This window comes from Etheostoma spectabile, chromosome 6, assembly GCF_008692095.1.
Source record: "Etheostoma spectabile isolate EspeVRDwgs_2016 chromosome 6, UIUC_Espe_1.0, whole genome shotgun sequence".
NCBI classification, from domain to species: Eukaryota; Metazoa; Chordata; class Actinopteri; order Perciformes; family Percidae; genus Etheostoma; species Etheostoma spectabile.
Window position 1 is genome coordinate 15,230,847 of NC_045738.1, and position 19,750 is coordinate 15,250,596.

Consider the following 19,750-nt stretch of genomic DNA (forward strand, 5'->3'; position numbering starts at 1 on the left):
GTGCCAAGACACACGCAGTGGAATAAGGTAAGCCATAGTTACTCTTCTTTTAGACATGTTTCTTTTCAAAAATGTTGAAATAGGAAGCTTGTGTGGTGGTGGGAAAATGTGTCAACTGACTAACCGCCACCGCAGACGAGGAGGACATCTTCAATTGCTTAAGTCAGTGGCACTTCTTTTGTTTCTTCACATTTAAAAAAACCCCAAACTTTTCCCTCCTTTAACCATGGACTATAAAAGTCAAGCATCTGTCACACAGTGTATACTCCTTACAGAAAGGGTAAGAAACTAACTTTTCTTAATATCACAAGTTCCTTGAATGTTATTTTCTTGAAAATTAAGGAAATTGTTCTTTAGATTCTCTACATTTTCCTTCAGCTTTTATTCAGTATATTTTTAAAATATCGAAAGTATTTTTTTTAAATTTCCTTTATGATACAACGCCGTAATTAGATACGGATATTCTTTTGATGACAAAAGTGTGTTGTAAAGCTGTGCCAGCTAAAGCTTTGAGACACTTATTTCCCCAGTGTAGTTAAGTCATTACATTAAAGAGGGTCATCATTTTAACAACATGTCCATTATTTGTGCATATACTGAAAACCGGGGCTGGAAGGTAATGATAAAAACATCATTGTACTGTATTTACGACACGGAGGAAGCAATAACACAACATTACGGTTTGTGTACCATCCCATGTGCCTGACCAAAACACTGGCTCCTCATCAAGAGATCATTCAGTATCTACAATAAACTCTGAAGTAGGGATTTAGAAATAAATTAAAAGGTAATATAGGAAAAAAGGAGTCAGAGTGGATCTCTGTCTTCTTCTTCTGGTCTTTCTGCTTATGGGCTAAAATATAGTGTATATAAAAGCAGTGCTCTCTTAAAGCAGGTGTCAAATGGACAGTATATGTCAAAAAAGTGTGCTGTGCAGTGTGGTAATCTCTTTCCATTCTCTCTTATCAGCAGAGCTCAAAGCCCTCGAGGAAACAATGAGCATTGGTTTATCGGTTAGGACAGGAAAACCACGCTGTCTTGCTGGGTTTGTTCCAGGCCACTGACCCAATAAGAAGCCTTCGTCTCTTGCTGTTCTGACTGTCTGACAGATCAAACCTCCTTGTGTCAAAGTGTATTCGTTCCCCCTGGAGTCAAGGACATAATGTGACACATCTTGATCCCTAACTGACTGACTGACTTACACCAAGGCCACCATGCAGGAGTGCCATACTGGACTCTGTTTGTCTGTCTACATCATTACCTTTGTGCTGGGCTTCCCAGCCAATGTCCTCGCCTTCTATACCTTCTGCAAGAAAGTGAGGCAGAAACCCACCCCGATTGATATCCTGCTCCTCAACCTGACTATCTCTGACCTTCTCTTCCTCCTCTTCCTGCCCTTCAAGATGCAGGAAGTGATAAACAACATGCGCTGGGACATGCCCTACGCCCTGTGCTCGCTGTCCGGCTTCATCTTTTACATGACCATCTACAACAGCACCTTCTTCCTCACTGCGGTCAGCGTAGAGCGCTACCTGGGCGTCGCTTTTCCCATCCAGCACACCCTGAAGCGGCGACCCTTGTATGCTGTCGCCGCAAGCATCTTCTTTTGGATTTTCTGCTTCATCCACCTGAGCATTGTGTTCATTGTGCCCTTTATCGGCACCGAGGACTCTCCGAATACCACCTCAAGCCACAACGTCACAGCTAGCTCTGCCGTTGGTGACGAAAAGACAGAAGTGTGTTATGCAAATTTCACAAAGGCTCAGCTGAAGGTCCTCCTGCCTGTGCGTCTGGAGCTCTGTGTGGTACTTTTCTGCATCCCTTTTCTGATAAGCAGTTTCTGCTACATCAACTTTATCAGGATTCTGTCCAAGCTGCAGCACATTGACCGGCGCCGGCGCCTCCGTGCCATTGGCATGGCTTTAGGAACACTGCTGGTGTTCGCTTTATGTTTTGGCCCCTATAACATGTCGCACATTGTCGGATTTATTACATGGAAAAGTCCCGACTGGAGAGACAAAGCCCTGCTGTGCAGCACCTTTAATGCTTGTCTCGACCCTCTTATTTTCTACTTCTCTTCTTCTGCTGTAAGAAAGACTGTGGGTAGTGTGATGGAAGGGGTTAAGAGTCGCCTAAACAGGTGCATGTCCTGTCACATGCTCTGGGCCTCGATGGGTAGGATTAACAAGACTGCAAAAGATAAGGAACACAAACAAGAGGAGATCAATGCTATCTAAGCTCACTGAAAGGAAGCTGTGAGCAGCTGCCTTCCTAAATTTCTGGAAGCAGGAAATTAATGGCATGTTTATTTTTTTTTTACACGTGAGCAAATGACTTGGCATACTACATACTGCACACAGTGTTTGACTCTCTGATGAACTTTGTACAAGACAAGAGAGGAATCCTTCAGTCAGTCTGAGCGGATCACAGCCGTTTGTATGCAGTGTGATGAGAATGGCAGAGAGACAGGCTACATAGAATTGCCATAAAATGAAAGACATTTCTCAGTTAACAGCAGGATTTCATAAAATCTCCATTAATGCAGTCAGTGTTGTGGGGTGCTGCACCATCAAAATGAATATCGTAGCAACAGCTGTGGATATCACCTCAATGCGCTAAGAGAGGGTTGGTTTTCTAACAGCTTTGACCGTGAGCAGGATATGTCATCTGATGTAACAACACACTCATGCGGTGGTGATGTGGTAAAAGACGAGATCTTAAAGAAGCTTGTCAAAAGTGACAGGGCCTTGTACACCCTTGCAAACACATTTATGCAGCTAATATACAGCTTACAGCTTTTTTGTGTGAAATTTTTGTATTTTATATTTTGCCTCACATGGCTTTTTCATCCAGTTTTAAGTTTACATGGTTTTATATTCATACTATAATTCAATTATATGGCCCTATTTAAATCATATGTGATACTAAAGTAGCATGTATGTATGAATTAATGAATAAATATCAGATACATCAAAGAGCTGCATGATAGGGCTTGTAACTATGTAAGACAAAACAAAGAAATACTGTTTTCATATGCAAATCATATAAATGTGTATATTTTGCATAATGTATGACTCTGATTCTTTCATAAAGGCAGCAGTCAGATACTAGGTGGTTCTTATGTGAGCGTATAGAGAGAGAGGAAGAATGAAAGTAACATCATAAAAGCAAATTACAGATACCCTGTTTCCATTAAGAAATCATGTCATAATAATAATATTAATAATAATTATAATAAGAAATGTTTATATTGTTATATTGTTATTTAAGGGTAAGTGACAAATGTGAACATGCACATGCATGTAAACATCTAATGCATTACACAAATGTAGATCACCCTATCAGTCATGTGTACAATGTATACTTTTTGACATATATATATATATACAGTAAAAATTACAGTTTTTGATTGTGAGCAACAGCAAGTTTATTGAGTAGAATAAAGCCTGTTTTCAACACCACTAGTCTGTTTAAACTGTACATATGTCATCTTTCTCTATATCTTTTTTTTGGGGGGGTCAATTTTCTTTATTTAAGCAAAAGTGCAAAACATTGCTCTAGATGACAATATACAGGAAAAGAGACTACACATACCAAAGAAGGTACAGTGCACCTTTTCCACAATCCTTCCTTGTGATGAAATGTTTCCACTCTTTCTCTATTTCTAAAGGTCAATATTATTTGCAGTATTTTGTGATTCTGGCAGTGTGGGCAGGCCTAAATTTAAAATAAAAACGTGAATCAAGATCTCACCCCACACACTGCACACGTTAACAATGCTATCACACAAGCAAGAGCTGGCATCGACTGTAATCCTGTTTTTTGAGGATTAGGCCTGTGCGGAGGTTGATCACTGTATCTGTATGACAGGTGGATCATGCATGAAGCATTCATTCTGACACACCGACCCAAGTGAATGACTAAGATGTGCAAAAATCCAGCCACTGGCACAATGAGCAGATCCAAAAACACTCTAGTCAGCACGCTGTGACGATAAAGAGTTAGAGAGATAAACAGCTTTGATGTACAGACAGAAATCAGCATTGCATCAATGTTTAGAGGATATACAATATGTGTAATCAATAATATGCCAAGACAAATGTGCAGCGAGAGGATTGAAAATAAGGGGAAACTTTCAAATATAAGAAGGGAAAGAGGATTATATTGTATTATATAGTTAATTCTCATTTTGCAGCGATGACTCTGGACTTGATTTGTGTGATGTTGTTTGTCAATGGTTGGTCTGCTGAGATGAACCACACTGAACACCCTTTTCATTTTTTATTTCCTGGAAGACAATAATTGGTTATTGCGTCAGTGTTGACTTTTTCCTAACAATGCGTGATAGGTTACCGTACAGGAATAAGGCAATAAGAAAAACAACCCTACGTGCATATGTGTGTGTGCATGTGTGTGTGTTCATGTGTTTGCCGAAGGCAGAAGGAAAAATTGTACTCACATGGCAGACATCATTCTCCCTGCACGCAGAAATGTTTGATTGCTGTTGAGTTGAGAGCAAGATCACGTAAATAAAAAAAAACATTGTTTTTTTTTAACAACTTCCTGTGGTTCTTGCTAGGATGTTTGCTCACATTTACCTTCCAATAAAAAGACCACGGTCATTGCAGAGAGGAAACACAGCTTGACAATGTTCAAGTGTGCGATCAGCTCGTTAGGGTAGGCATCTGGAAAGTAGAGCAAAAAAAAAGTAGAAAACCGTCACTGATTAGCACTGACTTATCATGTTATTGATCACGACAGAAAGGTGGAACTGGCTTTGGTTGGTGGACATTTGCCTCCTCACTGGGAGGAGCGATGTTTAACCATTGACTGGTAAAATCATTAATTTGTTCAAGTATGCAGTATTGCAGGCAATCTGTTGCCTTGGAATGATCGACGTCTGAGCCACATTAACAGTCAAGTAGAGCAAACTCTGAACAAGCAACTTGTGATGTGTGAGGCCCTGTCGTCCCTGAACTCTTTGTCAGTACAGACTGTGTTATTGGGAAGGAAGTTGCCTATAGACTAGCCAAGTGGAAAGAAGTGTTTTGGGCAACCAGGTTTCCAGAATTAAAAATCCTATTCATTTTCAACAAGTATAGGTGAATTGCAGTTGGAGCATTTCCAAGGTTTGGATAGGCATCAAAATCTCTATCAGTACAAGTGTTGAGAAACTGCATTAGAAAATATTTGGTTGTTTGATAAAAAGTCAAAGGTACAAGCCTGTGTACAATAAAATACACATGTATTATTAACAATGGATCAAATGGACCCTTACAGAATAATCAAAATAATCATTTTTTTTCTTTTCCTTCAGCTTTTTTAGTGTTTTCTCTAAAACAAAGTTAAATATTTAAAACCGATGGGCATAATATAGTCCAATAAAGTCCTATATTGCTGAACATTTAGGATAACAATGGAAGAAAACACATGGGCATTTAAAGTGGTCAAAAAATGCACTTCACAACTAATTTTTCCAAGGACATTTTCTATGTTCTATTACTCTTTTTTTATTTACCCCAAGTGAAGGACGCAGTCAGAGCAGTGGTCATGGCAGGGTGGTCCTGCACCCCACAAGTGAAGGTGATCCCTGTTTCCAAGGACTCCCTATGTGGGAGGAAAAACACACTGAAGAGAAACACTTCCTGGCTGTTGCTGTCCATCACCTGGAAACACTTTGGGTGGCTCGCAGGCATGGAGTTCACCAACCAATCTGAGGACAATTGGGCTCCGTCAGCAGGATGTTCTGAAAGGTTACCATGAGGGTTGATCGCAGGAAGGGTGCAATTGGTGACTGACAGGTGATCAATATTGGCTGCTGCGCTCTGGTAGGTCCAGGTGAGGGTGAGCTTGCTGGGGTGGTATCCCCCAGTGAGACAGAAGAGAGCCCACTGACCAGTCTGTGGGTCCGGGGGAATCTGGAGGTAAATCTTAGGAGCAGAAGGTGGTGCTACAGTAGCAGAGGAAAAAGGGTAATAAACAAAGTAAACACATGGGATGAGATCATTCCAACTGTAAAATTAGGTAATTGCAGCAGTAAACAATAATATGCAGCAAGTTAAAATAGAACATACAGTACATACAAAAGGAGCAAATGTAGTGGCATTAGTCATACTCATAATGTAGCCATTTATTTAAAAACAAGGACAAATTGAGAGGAAATATGTCAATGAAAAGTATAGGAACATGAATGAAAGTGTATGCATTTGTAAAGCTGTGTGAGACATAAAGAAAAGGATGTAAAATGGTACAAAAATTAAAACTTGCACTACGTGAAAAATCCTATTTCTATTTCAAATATCTATAATAACCATTATAGGCAAATCTTAAAAAATGGTTTACCTACAATAAATTAAAAAGCCATTAATGTAAAATTTATTTTAAAATGGTATAAAATGGAGTGCATCTGGAATAAAACTATTAAACAAGAATAAAACTGTTATTTAATGGAGGCAACATTGCATCCAGAGAACATCAGAGGGATGCTTTTCTCCCACATGAAGGATTTCCACATAATAATTTGGCCATCCCTCCCTGCCTTGTTTTCTGGTGAGTTTCAATTCCCTGTGCAAAATCGATACAAGGCACTGGGTGATTATTTCTAGATGTGTCATGAAACTGCTCAGGCACAAAGAGGAACTCTGAGGGAATTTCACATGGCTTGAATTTTTATGTTGAGCTTGACCATCCCTGGTATGGTGAGCACGGTCCACCCCGGCGCTTGTATCGAGCTGCCTCAAACTAAACACTGTAGCTCTGGTGCACAGAATAAACAAATGAGACAAAAACACCTGCATGGCAACCTTAAGTAATTTTTGAAACAAGCAATTTTGTTTCTCACCCAAGATGAGCAGCTCGGTCCCGTTGCCCCACTCTGGGTCTTTCTGCAGGACGTTGACCTCACAGTAATACCACCCAGAATCCTCCAGTGCTACCTCAGTGATCACCAGGGAAGAAGTCTGATTCTTCTCCACAACAAACTGCCTGGATGACTTTGGGATGAGCTGTTTTTCTGACTTCATTTTGAACCACTGAACCCCATACTTGAGGGATTCAACTTTGAAATGACAGGATAGGGTTGCCGTTTCACCCCGCATCACACTGACAGAAGGAGGATACTGTCTAACCCTCAGTCCCTCTGGGGTTGCTGTCAGGGCTAAAGACAGAGCCATTAATACAACATGTCATACAAGGAACTTTTAAAAAGTGCAGAGCAGACACGCGGGTCAACTACAAATATTTAAATGTGTGTTTAGTATGCCTGGGTGACAGCTGGGACAAAGACGATCAGACAGAAAACTCTAGTACAATTTTATAACGCACCAGACAATTATTGAATTGCCACCAATGTAAGGAACTTCCCCTAAAAACAAATTCTGTTTTTTAAAACTTTTTCAAACAAAGACTAATGCAGACACTCTGGTGTAAGAAAGATTTGAACAGCCTGGGAGTGTCTGATTGTGGCGACCGCTGTCTAGCTAAGTGTGATGAAGTGATTATTAAGTGTGATGATGAAATGCTGCAGATAAGATAAGCAAAACACTCAGACGCCCACAATGGGAGTGCAGATGAGAAAGAAGATGAACAAACAGAAAAACTATGGTTCAAAAACAGATTGCGTCTCTCTACCAGGCTACTTCCATTCACTCAAGGAGGAGCAGAAGCATGCTTTTTGCACTAATTCAATACACTTTATCATGCAAATAACCAGTGTATATATGAAAATACATGTTGTTCAATTCCAAATGTCATATCAAACTTCTGAAATGAACACTCAAAGAAATTAATAAAAAGACAAGCTTAACCGAGACCGAACTTTGGGTGACTAACACATTTTGTAACATGATTGCATTCGGACTGACCTGGTACGTGGCCTGCCAACAAAAGAAGCAAACACAGGTGATGCAGTTTTGCCATGTTGCTGTTGTTCCCCACTTCGAGCTTAAGTGGTGAAATAATTTCTTAGGCACTCTTAAGTCTGAAGCTTGCTGCGCTTTAAAACGTGTCAGCTTGTTTTGTTGCACTCTATGGTTAGACGTGTTGGTTCATTACTAGGTCATTCTTCAAAAGAAACCTGAATCTCAAAGACTGTTGGGGTGAAAAAAATATACATATGTCAGTGTCTAGGCAAACAATTAGGCTCTTACTCTTTCTGCATACTGACAGAAACCACAGTGCAACAGTAAGCAAATCCTGCTGCCATTATTCTACATTTTTCTGTTTCCCTCTTCAGAGGTGCTGACGCTCTTTAGATCGTGAAAACTATTTGATTTGCAAGATTTGCGTTTCGATTTTCAAAGTGATTTTACCGGAGGAATTAATGTTGTGTTTTTCCAAAACGCCTTTGACTGAAGGTTTATATTTACATCCAGTTACCTGAGAAACACTTGCTTAAAAACACCCATATCATAGCGAAACCTTGACACAAGTAGATACAAGTAAACAACTCTGTATTTTGAGTTTTGAGCCATGACATTTTTACAAGGAATAACAAATTCTCTCTTCTACTTTAGATAATTTGCAACATATTACTGAATGTGTTGATGTTATTCCAAAACTCTTGCTTTGATTTAGTTTTTTTTAGTTTTTGTGTAGATGTAAATATGAATTTCTTGAGTGGCCTAATGAGCTGCAGTATAATGAATCCAGATCTGCATCCTCCGGGGAGGAGAAGACTTGTGATGCTAGGTGTAATCATCCTCATCAAAGCAAGACAAAAGTTTTCAAATGTATGTTTAATTTGAAGGAAAAACAGTCTACCTTAACTTGCCACTCTAAATTGAAAACTACAGATGATCCTCTCTGTAAAACCATTACAATTGCAATTACTTAGAGGGGCATAACGTAACGCAAGACAAATGGGACCCAACATAAACAATCCATTCTTTGAGACTGTCCTTCCCTAAAAAAACGCTCCTATAAGTAGTGACTGGAGCAAAGCAGGAAGTAAGGTCACAATATTAATAAAGATTGGTGCGATCTTTTCAAATCCTACATATGTGATGAATACGCCAGTATTGCATACCAGTCTTATGTACTTATCAAGTAACACATTAAGAGTACCTGTATGAGCAAGGCAAAGGAAACCTAAAGTGTCTTTACTTTGTATCCATTTTAAAATATACTGCATAATACAGTTATTTCACATGTTCTTATTTTTTGCGGGAGGCTTACACAACCTGATTAAAAATGTTGTCGAAAATATTGCACAGAAATGTTTGTTATTCATGTTTTTTCACACAAACTGCAATAGTGTAAAACCTTTTAGATTTTTCCTGCCCAGGCGGCTAAATAACATCATCCTCTCTAGACAGATCAAAACAAACAGAATACTGTTAAAATATTGTCATAACATGTGGAGCTGTATTGAAGTTGAGAATGAGGAGACACAGATGTCATTATAAAGAGGACAAGTAGAGAGTTTCTTCATGGCAAAAAAAAATTAAACACACATGAAAACAGCCATTGTTAATCAAAATGGACCCTGACAAACTAGTTAAAACATGACTTGTTTTCATATTAATGATTTATAATGATAATGCTTTCGTTATGAAGTTATCACCCACTAATAACATGTAAATCCTTTGTTTGCCGAAGGGATTTGATATGAGCCATTTGTTCGGACAGAATCGCATCAGACCAAACATTCAGACATTTTAATAAAAAAAACCTGCAAAAACAACAAAAGCAGAAGCTCTTTGCTCAGCAGGACGCAAAAAGCAAGCAGAAGCAACTTGCCTGACCTCACCTCCTTTTGACCTCACCTCCTTTCCAACCACAGGGGCCAACAGAGAGCCTCGCTTCCAACAACAAACCACACACAGCGAGTTCTGTTAAAAACAAAACTGAGTTTTATTTTTTTTGTCTCCCTCCACTTGAAATGATTTTTAACTCCACTTCATGGATTTTGAAAAAAAAAAAAAATAGACACTCCAAATAAAACTCTAAAAGTCAAAGAAGACAAGTTCAGCAACTAAATGATTAAAAAAGAAGTACAATCATCGCTTCACAGCACTGAACATCTGTCAGGATGGGAGACAAATTTTTTCTTCCATTCACTGTTTTTTCTCTATATATTTTTCAGTGTTTATGTTGATGAAACCTTGAAAAATGTAACAAATGGGTGTAATAAAGGTCTGTGTTATGAATGAACCAAACATGCCTCAGAGAATAGACACACACGCACGCACGCACACACAACAAACTGATGCTTGGATGTGAAGTCCCTTTTATTACTCATGCTCATTGTGGAGGTCTATTCACACTTGCACAGACGCAACGGTACACACACACACACACACACACACACACACACACACACACACACACACACACACACACACTTTTACAGGTTATATCCTCACAAAAAGAAAAAGGACAGGAAGGATGCAAGAAACTAAATTGTTTGGTGTGTGTGTGTGTGTGTGTTTGTGTGTGAGTGGGGATGTGTGTAGAGGGAGACAGAGAGAGAGAGAGAGAGAGAGAGAGATAGAGAGAGAGGTGGGTCCAACATTCAACACTAACCTAAACTCATTCCCTCAGTTATACACGGTGGGCACTCTTCTGGTAAATGTTATTAGTTACCAAATGAGACATTTTCCATTACTCTGCAGTGAGGGTTCCTGCAGTCACTGTTTTTGCTCTCTTGAGGCACACAGCACATGCCCAGCCCCTATTATACATCCCGTCATGTATCCCAGCCTCCAGCGCACCTTACCCGGTAATAAAACACTTGTAGCCCGTATCTGCGACTTTATCACAGCCCTACCATCTCATAACTGTAATATAAATCAGCACAAAAACACCAGTTGGTGCTGGCACTGAAAGAAATCCAAGTTTCCCCTGTCAGTTCTCAGCATCACAACCAATATTTACCCCTTGGTTGATTGACGAGGAAAATGCCAGGCGTAGGCTGGTGATTCAGACAGGCCAAGTAATGGGACTCTTTCAATGTTGAAGATGTGAGGTGGGCGACTTAATGACTAGGGGAGACGTGGTGGGCGAGATGCCTCCATTGTGTTGCCTGCCGGGTCTGTGCGAGCGTTGCTGTTGCTCAACTGGTGGAGTGCGGCACACTGTTAATTAGCCTCCTGTTCTTAGGAAGGTGAGTGATTGACAAGACGCCATCTGTGGTCGCAGTGAGAAGGAGGGCGAGGCTGACGTGTCTGTGTCCCAACATCTTTGCTGCAAACTGAGGTTTAAAATATATTCAGAACACCTGAATATGTATAAGGAATCTATTTAACTACTCTAAGCTAATTACTAACACTAAACACAGCATATCTATCTATCTATCTATCTATCTATCTATCTATCTATCTATCTATCTATCTATCTATCTATCTATCGATCGTAAATAATGTACACTAATCCTAATCTAGACCTATACCCTTGCAACTGTTATGTGGCTTTTTAATGATCTGATGCCATTTCAAACACCTGACGTGTGCTCAAGCTCACTGTTATGGAGACTTTCCTCATCTCAATCCCGTCTAGCATGTTGTATTCTAATGCGCTCATTAGCTGCCATAATGGAAAGGTACTGGGCTTTAATAGACTTGCAACATCGACTTTGCCCATGAGAACTGAATGAGCCTGTAGATAGTTGGTAAACAGTGGATAATTAAGATAATATATGGGAATTAGGCATGCTTTGCTGTAAAGGACATGAGCAGGGGATTTAGAGCAACAATAATCATTCATATATAATTGCCACTATGCGTAGCAGAGCCTTTTGGAATACTCACTCTGGTGCTGCAACGTTTGCAATTTATCACATTATATGATTATCTGTTAAATATAATTTTCTACAGTTGAATTGCCAGCTCACAAATGTATCTTTGTGTATTTTACATCCAGACATAAGCCTCTATACACAGTAGCTGCTGACTCTGGCAGTTGTGAAATAATCCAGGTTACATCTCTTTCATTACTAATAAAATATAATGTAACTTTACAGCACCCACTAATTTGCATATGAAGTGTAAAAGCCTAGGGAGCATGTCTGGTTAACAAAATATGTTATGTAGCAAAACAAACAGCAGCATGGCTTGACATAAAAAGAAAAACAAATGATTAATTCTTCATTCCCTGGATCTGAACCGTAGCTCTGAACACATAGTTTACAGAGCTGACATTACAGCTTGCCCAAATAGTTTCAGAGAAGGGTTTAAAATCGATGAGCAATTAGGGGTCTTTTATCAGGCAAGATGAATTATGCTCTCTGTTCTAAGGCTGGTCTATAGACACTTGATCAATTTAGCTTCTGGGGACCTGGTAAGGCAGGCCGGGAGAAATTGCTCTATTCCAAAAGCCATTCGGTCGAATGTATTGATTAACCATTGCATTCTGAATTGAAAGCCGGTCCAGGATCTGTTCTATGTGGGGAGTGTGTTCTAGGAAAAGCTACAGCATGAGCCTGCCACATACAAAATGAAGAAAGCAGTACATTCAAACATTCTCTGGACCTACACTTCTTTTGCTATTATACAGTCTTTGCTTTGAAGCACCATCATTATTTTACTAAATCACTGTGACAGATCAGGAACAACATGCGTCTCTGGCATTAGACCCTTAATTACCTGATTCCTGTCCTTTCTTTTTCACCCCTTTTTGTAAAATCCATGTCGGAATACTGCACAGCTATGGTAACAAAAACAAAAAGTGCCAATAGTTTACAACTATATACATTCACCTCCTTTTCCACCTGTGTAAACGCATTAATTAAATCTTACCATAAACAAATGTACAGCTATTAAAGTGCAAATCAATGCTATACACTGTAAACCGGTACTACGAGCTAGTTTTGGGAGCTCAAAACAACAGCTTCGTGGCACCTTATTAACAAAGATTCTGTAAACAGATCATAACCTTCAGCTGCGGGAGCCAATCAACACTTTCTCATCAGGGTGCACCGAATGTAATTAAGGGCTGAGCAAACGTCTTGTTTATATCACTGTAAACTCATTGAACCCCAGTTGGGATGTTATTTATACACTTGAAGTAGGCCAGACTGTGTTTGTGATCAAGGCTATGTTAATGCTATTCATATTACATAGTGCAACCATAAATAGTGTGTGGTACACCTTCCCCTGAGAAGGACCACAAGTTTGGAAATGCAATATGAGCGCCTGTCTGTCTTGTTCCCCTAACTGGAAGGTTCACAGTCTGGTGAGTGTCATCTCATCTCCCCCTGGCTCTCAGCTTTTGGATTTGCATTGTCAGGGTTTTCTCCCACAGGCCTGTTGGACGGGTTGCTCCCCCAACAGCATCCTCTTCTACCCTCAAGATGTGCACCCAGGGGATATGCTGCCTCCTTGCCTACACCCTCTCCAGTTCTCCTCACTCACACCAGAAGTGTGATTCATCTACATACACCATGACTCATGAAAACATGTTCTTTTGCTGCTGGTTTGTACAAATACCCACATACTATTTATTACCACTCCACGATTTCAAGTCATATTGCCCGAATTCCCCTTCCCCTGGACCCTTTCCCCATAAACCTGAACACAACATACAATGTTTGCTTTTTTTTTTTTTTCAAAATCCACCCGTACACCAACATTGACGTGCTTTTTTCAAACCCACATTGAGAAACATGACAGTGTTATTTTTTGTCTGTGTTTTTTCATCTTCTATTTTTTGTTCTTTTTTCATCATCAAGGACAGATTATGTACATACATATGTTATATGCCACTGACAGACCCAGTGGGACACTGAAATGGAACAGTGCACAGTATTTGAGTGGGAAATAAAAAGTGAAAATAAAATACAGCATGAAAGACCGAGATACTGAGATGTAAAAGTGTCTGAGACAGAAAAAAGAAGCACTGACCAAACGACCTGCTCTTGTGCTTGAATTGGTATCCGTCATTATTTTTGAAACAAGATACATGCACAAGCAGTGTGTTCTGTCACACAGACAACCCGACTACATCGCAGAGCGCAAGACCTTTTGAGTACAACACGTAGTGTTTTAAATTAAGGGCCATTTAAACAGAGCTTCACAATCATTTCAGAGTACTGTACAACGTAAAAGCACAACAAGAGACTTATTTTATATACCTTGTAAATGTAATTTTTTCAGATATTACACCACAGCTCTAACCATATCGGATAACTCTTGCACAGTAGGGGTTATTGCTGGTTTGAAACAAAATCAAACAAAACGCATTCAGACAATTGATTCAAAACTGAGTAATTCCCCTTTAAGGTCGCAGTAGTCAGGGTTCAGCCGGGGTAAACTCATCTCTGTGTGCAGGCTCATTATGGCAAATTTGCATATAGTCGCTGCATGGGAGTGGAACAGTGTTTCAGTGGAGAAACGAGTGCCACCATGTTGAAAAATGGGCTTACCTCCCACTGTTTGTGCTGTGCGGGGGTAGTGGATGGATAATTGTGCCATGGGGGTTTTGTAGTGCCCATGCCTGCATGTCACAGGTACACACTGGAGGAAGGACCGGTGCATCAAGGCAAGGTTGTCCTTGAAGAGGATTCCTGTCAGTGGCAGGATTGAGCTTGATTTATGGGGGCCATCACTGGCTGGCAGGAGGGACAGGTGGAGCCCAGGCTCCTTCACTTAGCCAGCCACAGGTAATGGCTAATTACATCTTTATCTCCCTGTGGTCTGGCCGAACAAGAACCGACTTACAGCCACGATCCCAGACTGACATGGATCCAAATCATTTATCTAGCTGGTCGGGGAAAGACACACTATGATAAGTGGACAAATATGCTGTAAATGTGTGTGTGTGATGCAGTTAACAGCATGACAACAAAAAAGAGTCCAATACATAAACTGTTACAAATGATAAATTACATCATCATTCACTGCTTCTGGACTTGGATGACATAATCCCTCACACTGTTTCAAATGCGTTTTTAAAAAGCTTGTCATGGCAAAATAGAGCACATCACTTCGAAAACTTTACATGTCTTTTTTTTCATTGTAGTCGTTCAATGTGTGTGATTTCTTAGAAAGTACAAAAACCATTTTTCCCCACGTACAGCTCATTACCATCAGATTTTGTTCTTTTTTTCACATGAAATTACTATTCATAGTTATTCAAATACGTATTAACATCATCATCATCTGTACTATTATTAACACCAAAAAAGTAAAAGCAGGTAACCTTGCAGAGTAAAACAGACACAGTGCAGGGAGGGAGGGAGGGAGGGAGGGAGGGAGGGAGAGGGAGTGAAGGGAGTATGGACTCACAACAGGAACATTTCTAACCGGTACATGCTATCAACAAGCGACGAAGAGGATGGAGTCACAGCTTCGAAACAGAAGATATTGTTGTCACTGGACAGTCTTGTGCTGCTTCAGAAAACTGCAGCGTATTTGAGGCTGATGGGAGAAGTTGTTCAGTGCCAAGCAACTTGAGGTTGCCAGCGTGGCCTCTTTACTGCATATATTTACACTGGGGAGGAAGACGGAGGGAGGAGAGGGGTGACACGGAGCAGAGAACACTATAGCGATGCAAAGGGCGACTGGACAGAGCACATTGAACAGAAGGGGCGGGGCAGGGGGCTAAAAAGGTTTGGGTAGTGAGGGGGTCTACATGCGAAACCTTGGTAATAAACCCCCCAAATTACATAAAGGGGTAGTTAAGACCGACGCCGTCACCACCCACCCTTTTGTTTTAAATATATTTTGACATCATTCATAGCAGCTTCACTGCTCAACAGTTAAAATCAAAAAGCCATACATGTGTATGTGTATGTGTGTATGTATGTGTGTGTGTTTGTATGTGATTAGGTGTAATCAGAGGGTGACACTTCACATGGCCACCAATTGGACAATTTTCAAAAAGGTCACACGACCGTCAGTACCACATTGTAACTATAATTTCCATAAATATCCACCACATATTTGAGATTTTATGTATCATTTCCATAAGGCAAACATTGTAGGTCAGTCATAAGTCTATGTAGTATATTACATTAATGATCGTCCACTTGTTAGATTATCTATTTTCTCATCAATCACTGACACAATGATCAGTTAATATACACTCTCTATCATCAGGCCAGTGGTAGTAATGAGGGGAAAACAAGATGAGGAGTAACATACCAAGTCAGATAAATCTGCAAGGCATTCTGGGAGACAAAAAGAGGGAGACACAGTGTGTATGTGAGATGATGACAATGGTTTGACCTCATATTAAATTGAGGGTGAAGGGGTTTTGGGGTGGGGTGGGATGGGGTGGGGGGGTAGGTGGGTAATGTGGTCGTGTTTGATGCAATGATTCAATGGCTCCTGGAATAATGCATATTCTTTTTGTTCACAGTGATGGGTTCGTAATTAAAGAATTTAATTTCCTTCTTCCTTCCGTAGAGGGGGAGAGAGGGAGGAAGAGGGAGTCGGGGGGCTTTCAAGGACATTTAGGGACAATTCCAGGTGGAGATCGATCTTTACACCTTCAGAAGAAGAACAGTAGAGAGGGAAACCCAAACACTCACGCCGACACTCATCCCTGCATGTAAACCAGTCCCTCGCCCTTGGATGGCCCCTGGCCCTGGATGGAGACAGATTGACCAAAAGAAGAGAAGAGGGAAGGGGGGAAAGGAGAAATGTGTATAGTAAAACAAACACAGACCTAAAATTAACCAATTCAATTCTGATACCTTGATATTAAAAAATAAATGGACAAAATATACGAAGGGCTGGGATGTTGTGTGTGGTCATTAGAACAATGTTAGAGAGCTTCAAGGCTGACATTTTGACTTGTCAAAGAGGTCAGGTCAAACTAATAACAATAATGATGGCTATGTTTCATTTAGGTGTGCCAGGAACCCATCCTACTACACCCTACATGCACAATACAAGCACCCTTGAACTGGAACGCCTAATTGGAATGCAGCCATCATTAATAATATTAGTTACACCTGTGTGAAACGTCTAAATGACCACGGTGAGAGAGGGCTATTGAATTTCTTAGTAACATGTTAACATGATTGATCTCACGTTACAAAGCCATGACATGCTACATGTTGTAGAATTCAGGGCGGATATTTTGACTTGTCAGACACAGGTGAAACTATTGACTTTAACAATGGCTTCATTCCATAGGTGTGCCAAAAATGGGTGGTTAATTAATGCATATTTAGTGAGCATTGAACGCCTGCAGTCTACTTTGGCTGAGAATTTGTTTGGCAAGAATTTGTTTAATTTGCAAGATAGAATACGTTCTGGGCATCACTCTCCTAGGAGAGAAGCTGATACCTATAGATATTTAAGTCTCATAATCTGAAGGTCTGCTACAATAGAAAACGTCTATGAAAAATCTTGATGTACAGTTGCATAATAAAGTCTACATACACCTGACATTAATCTCTCCTTTTTACATTAAATATTGTAGTCTCACTAACCTTAATCTCCCACAATTGACACTAAGTAGAATACAAACACAACACATATTTTAACAGCCCACCATGAAAAAGCATAACTTTATCAGGGATGAGATCACAAAAAGTATCAAGACATTCTCATGTGTTTCATAGACTTTATATTTGTCTCACAGCAGGGGTGCTGTGAGACAAACTTTTCCTGTTGTTTCGGTGTCCTTTGTAGTTCTACTTGCTACTTTAACTGTGAATCGTCAGTGTCTTTTTGTTCTAGATTAGGATCTTCAAACAAAAGAGTCATGAAGTGGAATACCTGTCCTGGTTTTTCCATTAGTCAACCTGGATTTATGCCTGACCAAAGTTTTAGGGTGAACTGTCAGATTTTTGCTGGAAGTCTCATTCCAGCAAAAGTCATTCAAAGCTATTCATGCTATATTAAGTTTATTATTAGGTACACCTATTTAATATGTCTAAATGACCACCGTGCGAAAGATCTATTGAATTTCCTAATGAAGTAATGTGTATCTGGATTATCAAAGTAAGGAAGAGCATGAGTTAACATGTTCAGGGCTTGCATTCTGACTTGTCTAACACAGGTCAAACTCATAACATTTACAATGGCTCTGTTCCATTTACATGTGCCAGAAATCAAAGCCAGTGAGCCAGACAGTACAGTATAAGCACCTTGGCACTGGGACACCTCAATGAAATGCAACCCTTGTTATGAATTTAATAAGTTACACTTACTTACAATGCCTCGTTTCATGAGTACAGAACCTATTTGTACTATTGTAGAAATTTGTTCAGGGCATTATGAGCAGGGTAATTTAAGTGATACACATGTGGTTCCATTGGTGCCTGCACTAAGCAAATGGCCTAACAGCACTAACTCGCCCAATGTTATAACAAGGGAAAAAAGCTTATGGGGGATTGTTTGGCTCGAGGTCAAGGTGCAAAGGACCCTACGGTTAAATTACTCCAAACCATCACTTCAAGTTTCAAAGCCATTAAATGCTGCAGCGATTACCTAACAATAGTTATATGGTAAGCAAAGTAAAGAATAAGAACAAATTAATAATATTGTAGGTGGGACACAAAATTAGACAACACAATTTAAATTACTGTTGCAAGAACATTTCACCTACTCTCTTCCTCTATTTTACCTCTTTTTGTGCCATTTGGGAAGCTAGAAGATTTCCAACATGTAACTGGTGTCTTAATGTAACAGTGTAAAGTAAAAGCTAGAACAGGCTGCCAGTGGTCTCAGTAATGGGCTAATTGGTTGAAGGTAAATACAATCATGTGCCAATTTTGATGTGATGGCGGGTTGTTAATATCAAAATGCTACATGTGGCTCTTGGTGAACAAAAAGCTACACAAGCGTGGAAACAAAGTCGGTGGAGGCAATAAGTGATGGACAGTGTATGAATAGAAATGCCACAAAAGTATCTGATTATGGTCCGCTTTTCCATGCCGGGTCCAGAACAGAAAGAGGTTTGTTGTGTTCTAATGATGGCAAGAGGAGATTAGGAGGGAACGAGGAGGCAGAAGGACAGATGATGGAGAGATAGGCTGACGGAAGTGGAAGCGGTGGTGGAAAAAGAGAGCAGGAAGATGTATGGGTCTGACGGGGGAGTGAGTCATTGAAGGGAGACTGGCCAAGATAATGGGTAAAGGAATGATAGAAGAAAGGGGATAGATGAAGGACTCACTTAAGATGGTAATGCTGAATGCACTAAAAGGAGGGGGGGGGCTAACGGAAAATGGAAGGGTAGGATATCGTTCATTGGGGATGGTTGATGTGAATTGGGCTAGGAGAGAAATGACAACTTCTTGGGTAACGGGACAGAGCAAAGCGACAGTCTGTGTGTGCATGCAGGAATACGTATGGACGAGAGATGGAGGGTGAGAGCGTGAACGGACGAGGGAGAGAGCAATGGTAATATAGGCACCAAAGCTTTAATGGGGCGGAGAATAACGAAAATGGGTAGATGGAAGGAGGAAGGGAGGGTTGAGAAAATGCTGTGCTGTGTGCAGAGCAAAAATGAGGCAAGGCGAAGAGGGAAAAACAGTGTGTCATTGCATATGTATCGCTTTTGTGGCGGTTTGTCACGTCGGTTTGATAGTCACAACAGATAAATGTGAGCACACTCATGTTCTTGCGAAAGCTTGGGCTTGCATACGTGTACACTGTGTCATTGTGTGCATGCATCTGCTTGAATTTGTGGGTGATAACTTACGAAACAGCAGCATGCTGGCGTTGGAAGCCCCTAGACGGTTTGCGGCAAAGCAGGTGTAGTTGCCAAAGTGTTTCTCTGTCACATTGGTGAACAGCAACAGCGAGCGCGTCTTCTCGTTTTTGATCCTCAGGGTGTTGTCACTCTCTACCGGCCTGGG

The 19,750-nt window shown here is 40.4% G+C and overlaps 3 protein-coding genes across 3 annotated transcripts in view; 1 reads left to right on the forward strand and 2 right to left on the reverse strand.

Annotated features, from left to right (window-relative positions):
• The first annotated feature begins 894 nt into the window (after nt 1-894).
• LOC116690468 (free fatty acid receptor 2) lies at nt 895-3,461 on the forward strand. Its single transcript, XM_032517465.1, has 2 exons — nt 895-2,625; nt 2,715-3,461. Exon 1 carries the CDS (start codon nt 1,215-1,217, stop codon nt 2,235-2,237), a length of 1,023 nt encoding a protein of 340 aa, XP_032373356.1. The 5' UTR covers nt 895-1,214; the 3' UTR covers nt 2,238-2,625; nt 2,715-3,461.
• A 997-nt stretch (nt 3,462-4,458) lies between these two features.
• Nucleotides 4,459-9,189, reverse strand: LOC116690471 (tyrosine-protein phosphatase non-receptor type substrate 1). Its single transcript, XM_032517471.1, has 5 exons — nt 7,863-9,189; nt 6,842-7,156; nt 5,519-5,950; nt 4,599-4,685; nt 4,459-4,501 (listed from the first exon to the last, which is right to left on the reverse strand). Exons 1-5 carry the CDS (start codon nt 7,915-7,917, stop codon nt 4,470-4,472), a joined length of 921 nt encoding a protein of 306 aa, XP_032373362.1. The 5' UTR covers nt 7,918-9,189; the 3' UTR covers nt 4,459-4,469.
• Nucleotides 9,190-13,415: 4,226 nt separating this feature from the next.
• iglon5 (IgLON family member 5) overlaps nt 13,416-19,750 on the reverse strand; it is a gene marked incomplete at its 5' end in the record, with an annotated part of 95,173 nt that continues 88,838 nt past the window's right edge. Inside the window, 2 exon segments of the mRNA XM_032517470.1 lie at nt 13,416-16,524; nt 19,594-19,745. Of these exon segments, the coding sequence (XP_032373361.1) occupies nt 16,421-16,524; nt 19,594-19,745 (256 nt within the window). The 3' untranslated portion in view covers nt 13,416-16,420.

What these genes read in the sequence shown, in the direction of transcription:
- LOC116690471 (XM_032517471.1), bottom strand. Translation starts at nt 7,917, where the DNA reads ATGGCAAAACTGCATCACCTGTGTTTGCTTCTTTTGTTGGCAGGCCAC. An exon ending in GTTGGCAGGCCACGTACCAG is followed by an intron (nt 7,157 to 7,862) that starts GTCAGTCCGAAT and finishes CTCTGTCTTTAG; the next exon opens with CCCTGACAGCAACCCCAGAG. An exon ending in GACCGAGCTGCTCATCTTGG is followed by an intron (nt 5,951 to 6,841) that starts GTGAGAAACAAA and finishes CTGCTACTGTAG; the next exon opens with CACCACCTTCTGCTCCTAAG.
- LOC116690468 (XM_032517465.1), top strand. Translation starts at nt 1,215, where the DNA reads ATGCAGGAGTGCCATACTGGACTCTGTTTGTCTGTCTACATCATTACC.